The 15,382-nt window shown below is 42.1% G+C and overlaps 2 protein-coding genes across 2 annotated transcripts; both read left to right on the top strand.

Moving 5' to 3' along the window:
• Positions 1-3,276: 3,276 nt before the first annotated feature.
• lgi3 (leucine-rich repeat LGI family, member 3) lies at positions 3,277-9,865 on the top strand. The gene is made up of 9 exons (XM_069138570.1): positions 3,277-3,732; positions 4,536-4,607; positions 5,166-5,237; positions 6,475-6,546; positions 6,691-6,762; positions 7,054-7,223; positions 7,328-7,492; positions 7,602-7,692; positions 8,272-9,865. Exons 1-9 carry the CDS (start codon positions 3,530-3,532, stop codon positions 8,999-9,001), a joined length of 1,647 nt encoding a protein of 548 aa, XP_068994671.1. The 5' UTR covers positions 3,277-3,529; the 3' UTR covers positions 9,002-9,865.
• A 681-nt stretch (positions 9,866-10,546) lies between these two features.
• Positions 10,547-14,319, top strand: chmp7 (charged multivesicular body protein 7). Its single transcript, XM_069178173.1, has 10 exons — positions 10,547-11,071; positions 11,153-11,324; positions 11,935-12,120; positions 12,225-12,358; positions 12,603-12,651; positions 12,753-12,872; positions 12,972-13,070; positions 13,165-13,222; positions 13,308-13,523; positions 13,621-14,319. Exons 1-10 carry the CDS (start codon positions 10,812-10,814, stop codon positions 13,674-13,676), a joined length of 1,350 nt encoding a protein of 449 aa, XP_069034274.1. The 5' UTR covers positions 10,547-10,811; the 3' UTR covers positions 13,677-14,319.
• Positions 14,320-15,382: the final 1,063 nt, after the last annotated feature.

Genomic DNA, 15,382 nt, shown 5'->3' with positions numbered 1-15,382 from the left:
TTAACATACCAATGTATACATGTATGTTATGAATATAATGTGATGGTGCTAAAATTATAGAAAATTATCAGCCAAATCTGCAGCTCTTCTCGGCGTTGCAGAACTTCGTAGTAAGTTTAAGATAGTTCGGTTGTCCAGGCCACACATTTGTTGTTTTATCTAACTATCACCACTGTCACCTGACTATGAATAAGGGATGTTGCTCTTTAATTTTTGGACATGAAGAGCAACACTTTGTGAACCAATTTGCCATCACAACTTAAGAAAGTCGAGCTGTGTTTACGGAGCTTCTTTTTTGCTGCCCCCTGGTGGCCGACCAAATTAAAAGATGTTATATTAATGGGAGGGTTTTTGGAAAACCAGTTTATTTGCTGTCAGGTTGAGATTTGAAAAGCTTTTTTTTTTTTTTTTTTTTTTTTTACTCATGTCTGTAGCTAAGGTTATCAGCGTATCTTAGCATAAAATTGGGAAATTGGTAGAAATGCACTATAGATTAACATTTTTATAGTTACCTAGGCTGGCGTTATGCTAAGCTAAACTACCATGTGCAGCTGTGGGTTGCTTCACGTAATATTAACAGACTTATCAAAGGCTCAGCAAGAACTTTTTTCAAACTTTTTTCTTTAAAGGTGTAAGTACCCCACACGCAAAGCTGTTGTTTCTGAAGATGATATCATACATGCTTTGACGTCGTAGCCTATTTATTTCACACAGTGTTTTTTTTTTTTTTTCTTCCAAAGCAGTATTTTAAACTAAGATCCGTGGTTTTAGTGTGTGTGTATAGACCGAATATTGTGAACTAATCTCAGCAGCATTTCAGATTCCTCTACCCCACACAGGCCATGTGAGGGTTTCCAGCTGCTGTTTCATGCTCCCCTCTCTATGCCATGCAATTATGCCGGTTCCCACCGGAGGTCTGGATTGGGTGGAGCTCTGCAAGGAGTAAGCTCAGGCATTAACTTCTCCTCACTGCACATAACTTACATAAATCCACAAATACAGTTAGCACAAAAAAACGCTACGACGTGTGCAAACACGCTGCACAAAGAAAATAAACCATGAAAAAAAATAACTGTTGTACAGGAAATGGCTTTCCTTAACTGGATAAGTCACCAAAGGACACCACCCATAACTTTGTAACTGAATTTCTGCAACTGCTGCGCAGATTTGAGGGAGAGAGATTTCTCTAAGAAAACATTGGTTCTGTGACAGCCGCTCACTGATAAACATCAAACTTTTCCCCAGAGAAAGAAAACATCTAGCAGATTTCAAATGGAGTCCCTTCAGGCATTCAGAGGTTTTCTTCTTTCATCCGTCGAGATGATGCTTTTTTATTTCATTTCATAACTTTCAGTAGACGTACATCAGAGAAGAGGGCACAGTGACTGAAAGAAAGAAAGAAAGAAAGAAAGAAAGAAAGAAAGAAAGAAAGAAAGAAAGAAAGAAAAAAATGTTTTAGGAAAAACTAAATCAGACATTTATTTGGTCTGCAGAGTTTTACTCTGCGGTAAAATTAGTAGAAGAAGCTGCTGCTGTGTTTCACACCCCGAGCTGTGTATCTGGTTTGGGAACAATGTGCTGAGACCTGGACAGACAGTACGGGTTACTTGTGACAACAGAGTCGTTGTGCAGGAAAGCTGGCAATGCCAGGCACAGGCTGCAGCCCCGCCGCTGGCCGTTTAGCAGCTCTCTGCACACGAGTTCCCTGAATACACTTTATTTCATGGACAACACTGCACTCTGGTGTCACGAGTCAGGACTGACAGTGACTTGGCACAATTGTTTTCATACCTCTTAATAATGTATCTGTTGCTTCTCTGTTAATGGCACATGATTGCCTGTACTAACAATGTCTTTTCTACTTTTCTTGTTTGTAAAAATAATACAATGCTGATTGGACTATCTCCCAAAGGATTGAGCAGTTCTTGTAGTTTCATAAAGATTAGCCGATGTGATTTTTAAAGGAAAGATGTGCTCTGATACGTGATACATTTTAATTGCAGCAAATGCCCACATTTTTAATTAGAGATCACAAATCTATTACATTATGTGAATTATTGTAGATACAAAAGACAAGAGAAGAGGAAGAAATAGACCTTTGCCTAATACGATAATACGATTTTTTTACATTGTAAAGTGACTACTAAAAATATTTATTAAATATTTTTTTTTAAAGCTTTACAGCTTTATTTAAAAGATTAAGTGTTAAAACATGAATTTTAGGGCAATTGATGGAATTAATTAGTGATGTCCACGTGCCAAACCGTCTGACACTGACGTCCTAACAGCTTACAGATGAGGTCCCAATGATGTCATAGCAAAATAAATCTGAAACATTTCTTTCATTCAGAACTGATTAGTCTATCAACAGAGAGAAATCTGCTTATCAGTTAATCATTTGATATAATATCTGAAGAAAAGTGTCCAAGATTCTCTGGTTCTACATCCTCATATTGTTTGTTTCGATCCCCATTAGCTACTCTATCGCTGCATTGATTCTTACTGGGGCCCGTATGGAAATAAATAGCCTGTAGTTAGCGATACAAATCAACACCACTTATACACAGTTCAGTGTAAGCTGCCAACAATACAACGTATGCGCTCATAGACACTTATAAACTATAGAGGTAATATCATAATGACACAGACTGAAGGGCTTTCACAAAAAGAGTGTTGTTTTACAGTACTTGTGGGATTTTCTTCTGGTTTTGTTGTTCTCATATGACAGTGAACTGAGTATCTTTGGATTTTCACCAGATAAAACTCGATATTAGAGATGGTCACTTTGGTTTCTGGAAACTTGTGGCAGATATTTTTCATGTGCAGCATGAGGTATTCATATTGTTTTAAAGGTTGTGGTTCTTATTTTTCTTCTTGAGAAAAGCACGTGAACCTTAATGTATTTTAAATAATCTCTGCACTGGCTGCTCTTTTGAAACTGCCAGAATAAAAGCACCCTCCCACACACACAGCCTCCGACACGCGAAAGCATGCACACACATTCTCCCTGCATCCTTGATGCCTCCTTGTCTACTCTCATGACTGCAGCAGCTTGACAGGACTTCACACCTGATAAGACGTCCACAGAAAAGACTCCTGACAGTGAGACCCTCTGCTCTTTCCCTCTCTCCTTGCTGCTGTTGTTTTAAGTTCTTTTGCGTGTGCAATAGTAAATAATTCATTGTCAGCGACGCTGCCTACAGGTCCTAGAGGGCAGAAAGCAGCCTTGCTCATCATTCCTGCGGTGTGCTTTCTGGCAGCAGCAGAAACGAATCGCACAGATCCCAAGGAAGCTGCAGAGCACCCACGCCCACCGAGTGTACACAGGACTACCCTCACTCCCCCTCCTCCCCGCCTGCCTTTCTCTCTCACCCATCTCCTATCTCTCTCTCAACTCTGCACTGAGCTGTAACAGAACTGCTGGGGTTGTAGGCAGGCGGACCATCGCCTCTCAAACAAGGCACCTGCCACCGAAGAGAAACTTCAAAAAGCTCGCTCACACTGTTTCCCTTTTTCCTCCTGCCTCAGGATGCTGGAGCTCGGACCGAGATGGACGAGGCTGCTCTGCTTGTCAGTTCTGTGTCTCTGCCTATGCCTGCCCCGGGAATCAAATGCCAGGAGAGCCCCTAAGATACCACGCTGTCCTGCAACCTGCTCCTGCACCAAAGACAGTGCCTTCTGTGTGGACACCAAGGCGATTCCCAAAAGCTTCCCCCCTGGAATCATCTCTCTGTGAGTCAAAAATTAATATGTGTGCCTCTCTCCCACCAAAAGCATCTTTTCATAACCTGCGTGAAGTCTCAGTAGAATGCAGGCTGGTACAGATGGCTACATCACTGATGTCACCCTCCATTATGTAATTTCTGTAAAGTGATTCTACGCCTGTGTCCTGGTGATGTTTTCTTGATTCAGTGACGCTTTGCATCATATTACAATAATAATGTACCTTTTATGATGCCATATGCTGAATTTAGTTGAGGGAGCACAGCAGTAAAATCCTGTCGAGCTCCAGGGAGGACTACTAACAATAGATTCCCTATCTCACTGCAGAAGACCTGCTTCTCCTCAGAGAGATTTCATCTTGAAGAGAGTTGTGCTCAATAAATGGAGCACATATAATGAAGAGGAAAGCTTAACACTTGACTGGGGCAAGGTTATGTTTTGCTGAGTAGGTTACAAGGCACTCCCTTTTGTCATGTATTGACCTGCATCGCCCGTGAGTTGAATATTGAGTTTAAACAATCAGGAGGATTCAGGAGTACAGGCCGGTGGAAGGTGTCCTCATTTTAAAACGTAGAACAAGTAAAGAAGTGAAGAAGGAAGTTATGTGTCCTAGTTTTAAAGAAGATGTTGCCCCTTCTGAAATTAAAACTACGAGGACAGACCTGTCCGTAGAGTAGACAGGCTTTAGAAAGAATAAAACTGTTGGACTTTTCCTCTGCGAAACGCGTGACGTAATGTTTGTAAGCGTCGGCCCTGCCTGTGTGAATCAAAATGACACATCTGATGAGAACTGATGTTATTTTTCTGAACAGGACTATGGTGAACGCAGCCTTTACTACGATCCCAGAGGGAGCGTTCTCGCACCTTCATCTACTGCAGTTCCTGTGAGTGCTCCGACCAACAACACAGCAGCATGACATCCGTAAAACATCTCAAACTTTTCACACATTATATCTCTTAAAACCAGGTCACAGTTGTCACTATTCGAAAACACACGCTTGACATCACAGGTATGTTTTCACGCAGCACGCAGACAGCTTTTGTTTCGCAGTGACAATGAAAGGACTTCAGCTGCTGCACTAGAAATGAATGGTTATTGAAAACAGTGGTGACATAGCAGTAATAAGTGGCTCTGTATCAGTGTCATTGCCAATGACTGACTCCCTTCAGCTCTGCCACACAAAGGCTCGCTTATCTCCTCAGATGCAATCATGAGTGTGTGCTCATGTGCATGTGTGTGTTTGTGTGTAGCTCTGTTAGTGTTTATTCAAAGCCCAAATGCATTTATTGTGTTAAGAACTTTTGCCTTACAGTTAGCTTCATTTACTGTGAATGTTCTATGCTATTGAAAATAAACAAATATTTGATGATTGCAGGGCATTGACTTGGATTCTTTATAAACATGAAATGGCATGTTAATAATGATTTCTTCTTTTCTACAGGCTCTTGAACTCCAACACATTCACTACGATTGCCGATGATTCTTTTGCTGGTCTGTCTCACCTGCAGTATCTGTGAGTTGCTCACTTTATGCTACTAAATGCAAATATATTACCACCTTACAATGGTTTTTGACTGAATTTAATCTTTAAGGCAATGACGTACTGTGACAAAAAAGCGACCTTTTTCTCAAAGAAGAGTTTTGGAGTAAGACTGAAACTTTTTAAAGAAGAAATAACACAGTCTCGCACTTTTAAATGGAAAGTTACATTACATAAGCAATAATTTGCACCCTTTCTGACTTCAGTACGTTCAGGGGCTTTGCTGATATGACCTTCATTGTTCTGATATAACCAGTGTGGCTACTAGAACTGACATTACTGAGTCAGTTTGCTGCCGCTTCCTTATTTCTGCTATGGTTACATTATGTTTTAGCTTTTACCGTAATGCTGTAATTGCATCTTATGTAACTGTTCTGTAAAATGTTTAAAGCCATTTTCACTCTGTCATGCACTGTTTTGCTTTTGCGAATGATTTACTATAATACGTCTTTATTTCTCTGAGAAGTGAATAAAACAAACCTTTCACGGGGAGATCTCAGGGGTGAACTCTGCAGTATGGCGAAGAATGCCAAAAGTAAAACTGAAAATAAATTCTTCTGCAACAGAGAGCACTTCGCCTCTGCAGTGTGATAAAGCTGAATATGCCATCCAGCGAATTGATGGGTTTTAGAAACTAGTTAGCTGATGGCTTTTGAGTGTGCAGCCTTCCCCGATGGCAATGCCTCAGGCTGCTGCTCGCTGTGTGGCTCTTGGCTGCAGCCCAACCAGCAGGCCTCTGCATCACTGCCACTACCACCACTACCTGCTGTGAATGCTAATAAAGTCATATTTTCCTATCCAGCCACCTCCACACAGTCTGCATATGGCACATATCCGCAACTGTCAGTAGACAAAACAGACACAGGACTTGATCAGATGTTGCTGATACATCGAGCGTTGTGATACCTGCTGCACTCGGCGTATCCTTCACCTTCTTCTTTGCAGTGAATACACAAAATATAAAAGTCTATAGGACATTTCTCTGCATTATCACATCTACACTCACTCATTCCTTGAAATAGACTCGCACCATTACTATTTGACTGTAAATCCACCAGAAGCAGAGCCTGTCATAAGTGAACTCATTGCTTTTTTCTATCTGCTGTACTCTGCATAACGACAGCCTGCTCTCCAACAACGATGACATTATGTAAAACTGGCTGCCTTTCAGAGGTCGCTGCTATCACTGTGTGATTTGATGTCTTCTCAGGTTCATTGAGAATAATGACATCCAGGCTCTATCAAAGTACACCTTCAGAGGACTCAAGTCCCTGACTCATCTGTGAGTATGTTGTCACTGATGACATGAACAAACCCTGTTTTTCAAAGCTCGCATCGTAACTGTAGTGACTGATAGAGCTTAATACAACCAATTACAGATTATGTAATGACGTAATTATAATAATAATAACTTCACATTTTTCAGATCTCTCTCCAACAACAACCTGCAGCAGCTGCCAAGAGATCTCTTCACACATCTAGACATCCTCACAGATCTGTAAGTGTTCCTACCCTGAAATCTAGACAGTGTCTTGACATCCCGAGGTTTGACTCTACAATCTGTCGCTGCAAAACAGTGGTTCGCTCCGACTCCCTGAGGGGTTAGTGGACTACCACACTCCAGCCGGACAGATCTACAGACTGTCTGTGGTTTGTTTCTAAGTCTGCTCTAGGTCACACCACGCTGATGCACTTGTATTGATTTGAAAAGGAGGTTTTGATGAATAATGTTTTGAGCATTTGCGATTTGAAACTGTCATATTTTCTCTTTTCCCTCCCTGCTACTCAGAGACCTGCGTGGTAACTCTTTCCGCTGTGACTGTAAAATCAAGTGGCTGGTAGACTGGATGGAGAAGACCAACACTTCTGTTCCTGCCATCTACTGTGCCAGTCCCTTTGAGTTTCAGGGGCGCAGAATCCGCGATCTCGCACCGCGAGACTTCAACTGTATCAGCGCAGGTTTTACCCTCGTCTTTGTCTCTTTTGAACATTTTGCTGATGGTGATGTCATGGCATTACTTCCTGGTTTATCATCTTTGTCACCCTGTTTTCTCTTCCTTTAGATTTTGCTGTTTATGAAACGTTCCCTTTCCACTCTGTGTCAGTGGAGTCCTATGAGTTCAATGGAGATCAGTTTGTGGCCTTTGCTCAGCCTGATTCAGGGTTCTGCACCCTGTATGTGTGGGACCATGTGGAGTTGAACTTTAGGACCTTTCACAACATTACTTGTAAGTTTCTGACTATAAAAGCAGAAAAATTGTACAACATGTTAACCAATGAATCCTGATGGGTTTTTTTGTGCTTTTTTTTTTTTTTGCCTCTATGCCTTTCCTAAAGCTCGTTCTGCTGTGTACTGCAAACCAGTGGTGATAAACAACACACTTTACATGGTTGTGGCTCAACTGTTTGGTGGATCTCATATATACAAGTAAGTCTAATAGCAACATACAGCTAGTGATCTCCAATGTGTTAAAAGAAACTTGTTTGCTTTCTTGCTGAGAGTTAGATGAGGACATTGATACCACTCTCATGTCTGTATGGTAAATATGAACGGAAACTATTAGCTTAGCACTAAAGATTGGAAACGGTAGGAAACTTCAGACCCACCTCTGAACAAAGTTAGCAAAAACTATCCAGCAGTTGCAGCATTGGTCAGATAAGTACAATAACGCGTTCGTGTGGCGAGTTCACATCTCCAGCTGAGTTTGAAGAAGTTGGCAACATCTTCAAGTTTGGAGGCTGAAGCAAGTCATGTCAGATGCAGCAGTCTATTGCACAAGCTTTTGTTTTAGTTTTTTTTAATAAAATGAAATAACAGATAGGCTCCTGTGGAGACTCTCCTTGATATCAGTTATTTTGTTGGCTTTGGACAAAGCCAGACTCGCTGTACCTGCTGGCATGGCAGTAGCTTCATAGATGAGATGTAGCTAATTTGCTGAAATGTAAAATGATTGCTTTATTTGTTAAAAGCTTTGGGAATACACTGACAGCCTTTCTGTTAACACAGGTGGGAAGAGGACCCACGGCGCTTCGTGAAGATCCAAGACATCGACACCAGTCGGGTGAGGAAACCAAATTTCGTGGAGACCTTCGAGCTGGATGGAGAGTGGTACTTCATAGTAGCAGACAGCTCCAAGGCAGGCTCCACCAGCATCTATCGCTGGAACAGCAATGGTTTCTACTCCCACCAGTCCCTCCATCCTTGGCACCGAGACACCCATGTGGAGTTCCTCGATGTCGGAGGGAAGCCTCATCTCATCCTCTCCAGCGCCTCTCAACCGCCGGTGGTTTATCAGTGGAACCGAAACCAGAAGCAGTTTGTTTTCCACTCCCTGATCACAGAGCTGGCTGACGTGCAGATGGTGAAGCACTTCTGGGTGAGGAAAGTTCTCTACCTTTGCCTCACACGCTTCATCGGTGACTCCAAGATCCTCCGCTGGGAAGGCCAGCGTTTCTCGGAGATCCAGACTCTCCCCTCCCGGGGCTCGATGGCAGTGTATCCCTTCACCGTGGGCCTCCGCCAGTACCTCATTCTTGGAAGTGATTTCTCCTTCTCCAGAGTGTACATGTGGGATGACCTCACTCAGCGCTTCCAGCCCTTCCAGGAGCTCAACATGAGAGCCCCGAGGGCGTTCAGCTTGGTATCCGTCGACAACAAGGACATCCTACTGGCTGCCAGCTTTAAAGGCAATACCCTGGCTTACCAGCACCTGGTGGTGGATCTCAGTGCCAAGTAGACATGTCAGATACAGTCAGAACAACAGGAAGTGTTTCTGAATATATATCAAATGTGCCAAATAAGTAAAAGACTGCAAAATGTTGAAGCCATGTAACTTAGAGTCTGTTGTTTCCTCTGAAGTTTTAAGCGAGGCAACTAATTAAATGATTGTTTAATCTATTTTTATGCACTATTCCTTTACATCTGAATGAAGTGATGTGTTCATTAACATGCCAACATAAGTGTCACATGATGTCACTACTCCATCACCGCTTCTGCTCAGCCAAACTGTGGCTCAGGGCAATGTTGTTTTTGAATTATAATGTTGTACATTGTACTTTACTAATGTGAAAATGATGCGCATGTGCACCTACTGAATTGTTCACTCGATGAGAATGGATATTGTAAAACTGAGAGTAAAACTGTGGAGGTTTTGTGAGTTACACGGTGTAGCTGATCTGAGTAGCATTTTGCATGACACTGTATAACTATATAAAACAAGCTTGCATCGCAATACTTTAAATCAGTGATTATATTTATCTCTTTCTCTCTGTATGTATATATCATTGAATCTGTTTTGGGTTGAATGTTTGTTCTGCAATAATAACATAAAATCGGAGCAGGCCTGAGGGATGAGCAAACTAAACGAGAGGCCAAAAAAACTCATGGAAAATGTGAACCGACTTACAATATATGTATCGTTATGTTTATTTTTTTCCTATTATGTCCATTATAACTTCTCTTGATTTTGTTATGGTGCAAGTGCTCCTCCTTTTTTGATGGGACAAAGCTAATGCCCTATTTGGGACGTGTTATACAAAATTTGGGGACTTGTGGAAGCTATAACAAAATCAGAGAACATAGATTAAAGTTATAAAAGGAAGTTCAGATCCTGTCGCAGTCTTTGTTTTGTACAGTCACAAACTGTATATTAGTTGTTGCTGTGTACATCTGCACATGGAAGTGGGGTTGGGATGGTGGGTATGATTAAATCCTGCATATGGCCCTTAAAAAGTCCTGCGTCCCATGTATTTCTTATGTGGTTACAGTTTCTTTCCACCTACAGCAGCTACAACAGTAACATGCTGCTTACACACGGGTGCTTTACTAAGGATCAAAGGATCTAATAATTTAATGAGGATACATATCAAAAATATATCAGTTAGAGGGATCAAACCAGGATATTTACTTTCATACTTTAACTACATTTTTGCTACAAATACATACATTTATAAATATATATAAATATAAATTTATATATAAATTATATACATTTATTTATAAATAAAATACATTTAGACCATACTTCTAAACTTTTACTTAAGTAGTATTTTTATGCAGTGCCTTTACTTGTAATGGTACAATTACATAAGTAAAGTTGAATAAAATATATATATATATATATATTTTCAAGAAATGCGCATAAAGGCGCAAACTTAATGTTCGTGGGCAGCGTTTTAGGTGCGCTTGCTTTTTTCATCGGGGTGTCTGCGTGGGTGGAATCGACCTATCCGCCCATTGTGAGACATATCACCGCCTTTCCGCGCGGGCGTGAATTCTAAACGAAGGCGACCGTCTGTTGTTGATACGTGAAGCTGTAGCTCGTGTTAGCAAGCTGTCAAAACATCATGGCGAAGAAGTGACGATGACGTGCGAGCTGCTGGTCCGCGTCTTCCTTCACTAAACGACATCGGAACCGACATCGTGTTTCGACCTGAGTGTTGATATTGAGCTTCCCCTCGAGGCGGCCCGGTGGTTTTGCCAGCCAAACTAACGTTAGGTTTGCACTTAGCCAGCCTTAGCGGTCCGCTTGACAAACTGACCCTGACATGTCTAACTCCGAAACGAGCCTGTCACCGGAGTGGGACGACGACGAGCGGATGAATTTCATGTTCTCCGACTTCAAGGAGAACCGAGACGTGAACACGACGGACTGGGACAGCAAAATGGACTTCTGGACGGCTCTGACCGTCGAGAGCTGCCGGGACCGCGGCGCCGTGTGCGTCAATCTGCAGGACCTCAACAAGACCTTCAGGAGGAGAGAGAAATCCCCGCTGGGCTTGGCGACGGTCCTCCAAGCCATGGCCAGGTATGTCAGCTGTGTGAACTCTGTCCCCGTCTGTCCCCGTCTGTCTTCGGTCAGTCTGGTTTACTCTTGTCTCCCTGCCAGAGGCGGAAAGATCCAGAGGGAGTCGGAGTTTGCTGCCAACGTGGACTGCGGCTGGTTGTCCTGGGGGGTCGGCCTGCTGCTGGTGAAGCCTCTGAAGTGGACCTTCTCCACCTTTCTGGGGAGCAGCCGGGTGCCTCTGGAGGAGTCTTTTGTGATCATTGAACTGGTGAAGGTTTGTCAGATTGTATAGTTTCATCACAACACGTCGGCCTCCATGATTTTTGTGTTTTTGTAACGCTTTCAACTATTTTTATTTATTTATTTTTTTTTAAGTGACATCTGCTTTTCAATCATTTAACGTCCCCTAATGTTACCTGCCTTCCCCTGGTCTTTGACAGCGACATTCAGCCCCACTAGAAGCGTTAAGGCCGGTCAAAACACCTCGCCCAGCTCTTTGCGTCACTGCTGTAGATTTTCTGAGACATTTCGAGCCGTCTCCGTTGCTGATTCCTGGAGTTTCCTCTCCTCTCAAGTTCATGATTCAATCACAGAGGCGCCGAGACCAGCGGTCATGAAAACGCCTGTAACTCACACAGGTTATAGCTTCCCACTTCTCCTGCGTAGGTCATGCTGCTGCGCTCCCTTCATGCACAGCAGATGCAGTATGAGAACTTTTTGATTTCCCCATCGCATACATTTGAACAAAAACAATAAAACGTAATGTGTTTTTTTTTTTGTTTTTTTTTATTTTTTTTTAATCTTTAACTCAATCTGGTATCTCAACAGTACATTGAAGTTCATTTTGGCTGCCGCTGGATGTAATGTCCTCTTTTGTTTTCCAGGAGAAAGCAGCGGAGCTACTCGGCGTCTACCGGAGCAGTGAATTTTCAAGCTGCTCCGTCGTGTCGTTTCAAGAGCTCTGCAACCTCTCGTCGGACGTCTGTGCCGACGAGAGCACCCTCTGCATGGCTCTGCTGCAGCTGCAGAGGGACAAGCAAGTGTTGGTTTCATTGCACGAAGGGGAGAAGGTAAACCACGACCTGTCCACAACCTGTCAACAAACTCTTCATTCGACGTTTTGAGAGGCATCTCGTGCGAGCGATCTGTCTGTCCTCGTGCGTTTTCTCTGCAGATTGTGAAGTTTTGTCAGCCGGGACAGGAGCGCGTGTCTCCAGTCAGTGACGTGGACGTCGGGATCTACCAGCTGCAGCGCAGTGAGAAACTGCTCGGAGAGCGGGTGCTGAAACTGGGCGTGGAGGCTGACGGGTACATCAACTTAGACGTTATCTTCCAAGTACAATCTTTAGTAGGCTACTGATTGACAATGGGTGCAAAGGGGGGAAAAAAAAACTGTGGATTCATCAGTATCATAGCAAATTATTCCTTTAGACAGTGACAATTACAGTGTTTGATTTAGACATATAAACTGTTCGAATTGTGAAAAAAAACAACAACTGTGCAACATTCTCTGTGATTATTGCTCAAGTTGCTTCACATTATCTACACGCAGGTGCAAAGAAGAAGCAAGGATTCTGCTGCGGGAGGGGAAGAAATCACAGGTCGTTTCCAATTTTAACTGTAAAAACTTCGTTTTAGTTCTTGCAACCAGACATGTCATAGCTATCGGTTCAGCTGGTTTTATTGTTTGTCTTTCTCAAAGGCGCTGAGATGTTTGAGAGGCCGCAAGAAGGTGGAAAAGAGAGCAGACAACTTGTTCGCAAAACTGGAGTCCATCAGGGGAATCCTGGACCGAATAGCTCAGTCACAGACGGATAAGATGGTGAGAGCCGCGATGACGTAAACACTGCTCACGGCTTTGTTGTCATCTGTAACTAAGTTTGTCGTCAGCACTTAACATGTGATCTGAACACATCTGTAGGTGATGCAAGCGTATCAGGCTGGAGTGTCTGCCCTGAGGCTCTCTCTGAAAGATGTGACTGTGGAACGTGCCGAGAGCCTCGTGGATCAAATCCAGGAGGTACTTTCTTATCTCAAAACAAAAGAGATGTGTGTAAGATGTGAATCTTTTAAAATAAACAATTTTTTTTTTATTTATTGTATCATATAAACAGTTATGTGACACTCAAGACGAGGTGAACCAAACTATATCCAGTGGCGTGACCAGTGCAGGTATGCCGTTCTGTTTGTGCCTTATCTTTAACATATTGTAGGTCAATTATGAAAGAGCTCTAAATTTTCCATGCTTTTTCTGTAGGTGAAGACATGGATGAGTTGGAGGAAGAACTGAAATCTTTGCTGGATGAGTCGAAGCCAGACTCCATCTCGGATTTGCCGGCGGTTCCAACAAACGGCCTGCGACCCTCCGCTGATCCGATCCTCAGTTCTCTGCCCGCCGTGCCGCACGGCTGCTTGAATATCACCAGTGAGCAGCTGGAGGAAGAGCTGAATAAGTTAACTCTCACGGATTCAGGTTTGCACTCTCAGATCCCTCCTGTTTCCTTCTCTTTTCTGATGACTGTAATGAAAAGGTTTTTAAATGACATATGGTCCACTCTGTGTCTGTCCAGGCTTCCAACAGAAGAAAGTAACGTCGCCGGCCAAGAGATTAGAGCCGGCACAGTGAAGCACCGGCAAGACAAGGCGAGTTTCAAGGTCTTCATCAACATATCAAGACAAACTATCTCTTAAGAATAAACACTCGTTCAAAACAAAGTACTAAATAGCAATCGGTTGAGTAGTAAAATCAATATCAGGTTGGAAAAAAAAATAAAGTACTTTCCTTCATTACAAAAACAACAACTCATTTTCTGTGGAGACATGCCAAAACGTTTTTTTAAAAAAAAATAAAATCCCCCTCATAAATTAACCCACTTTTTAACTTGAGAGCTTTCAGATCTGCTCGTCGCCGGGATCCGAAGGCTCTGGAGTCAAAAGTTTTAACCCTTTCAAATAAGCTCGTTGGTATGTTGCCACCACAAATGCTTTTAATTAATGTGCCATTTATTATAAAGAGTAAGAAAGCAACTGTGTTTGTGGTTTATCATGTGTTTATTCATGTTTGTAAACATCCCTCATTGGCAGTGCTGTGAAGTGTATTAAGTGGCCTTCTGAAGTGTAAATATGAACCTAAAGTAAAGATAATGTAAGGCCAAATGATTTATTACAACCTTAACTATATACTGCAACGTACCTGTAAGGCCAGAGAAGCCTTCCTGAAGTGAGTTTAACCAAATATGTTTCACAAAATAAACTTTATTTTAATCACTTGTTCGTAGTGGGATGTGTATGTCGGTGTCGGGCTCCGAGCTTTACAACGAGGAGACGCTGCTCTCTGCTCCGTTTGCACAGCTACTTGACATGAAGGCTGTTTTACTGTTTAGTTTCAGGGCGGCACTCGGACCTGTGAGCTCACTGCATCTCACTTTCAACTTGCTAAGGAGGCTTTTCAAATCCATGCTGTACCTTATTTACCTCAGGATTTAGATTTATTTTGAATTGAGGAAAGATTTAACTAAGTGCCATTTTCAAGCAGTACAGATTCCTGTGTTGATATGGACACTAGTAATGTGCCTTATTTTCTATACACTTCGATGACACTGCTGTTAATGTTTGATCTTTTTGCAGCGATTTATTTTATTGGACTCACAAGAAATGTGATCCAATGGCGACACCTTGTGGCTAATTGGTTGAACTACATCCACACATTTCTTAAAACAGGCACACTGCTTTGATTTTTTTTTTTTTAGTAACAGTGGACTGTTTGTGCCAGTGTGGCATAATGTTGTTGTTATTGTGATTTCTATTCATGTGAATCTGCTTGGTTGTTGGTGCAGACCTCAGTGCAAAATGATCAGTTTGCGTCTTTGACAAGGTTTTGACAGAGATAGATAGATAGATAGATAGATAGATAGACAGACAGACAGACAGACAGACAGACAGACTTTATTAATCCCGCAAGGGGAAATTTTGTAGTTACAGCAGCATGTACAGGGAAAATAAGTTTTTTTAATGCAATAAATTACAGGATATAAAATAGTGGTAGTAAAAATCTTAATATAAAATAAATGTTAAAATGCACATTATATACAACTTGTATACAAAAAAAAAAATTGAATACTATTAAATTAACTAAACTAAACAACAGTGCAACGTCTTATTGATGTGGGATGGATTTGGCCAGAGGTGAGTTATTGTACAGTCTTATTGCAGCGGGCAGGAATGATCTTCACGTGAATCTGCTTGGTTGTTGGTGCAGACTGGTGGTCCTCATATTTAATATGTGGCTGATTGGCTGAACTACATCCACACATTTGTATAAAGAGGTTCACT

This window comes from Embiotoca jacksoni, unplaced genomic scaffold (genome assembly GCF_022577435.1).
Source record: "Embiotoca jacksoni isolate LCO1_2020_lvr unplaced genomic scaffold, fEmbJac1.0.p SCAF_8, whole genome shotgun sequence".
NCBI lineage: Eukaryota > Metazoa > Chordata > Actinopteri > Embiotocidae > Embiotoca > Embiotoca jacksoni.
The sequence above is the reverse complement of the archived record's forward strand: the minus strand, read 5'-3'. Positions and strand labels throughout refer to the sequence as shown.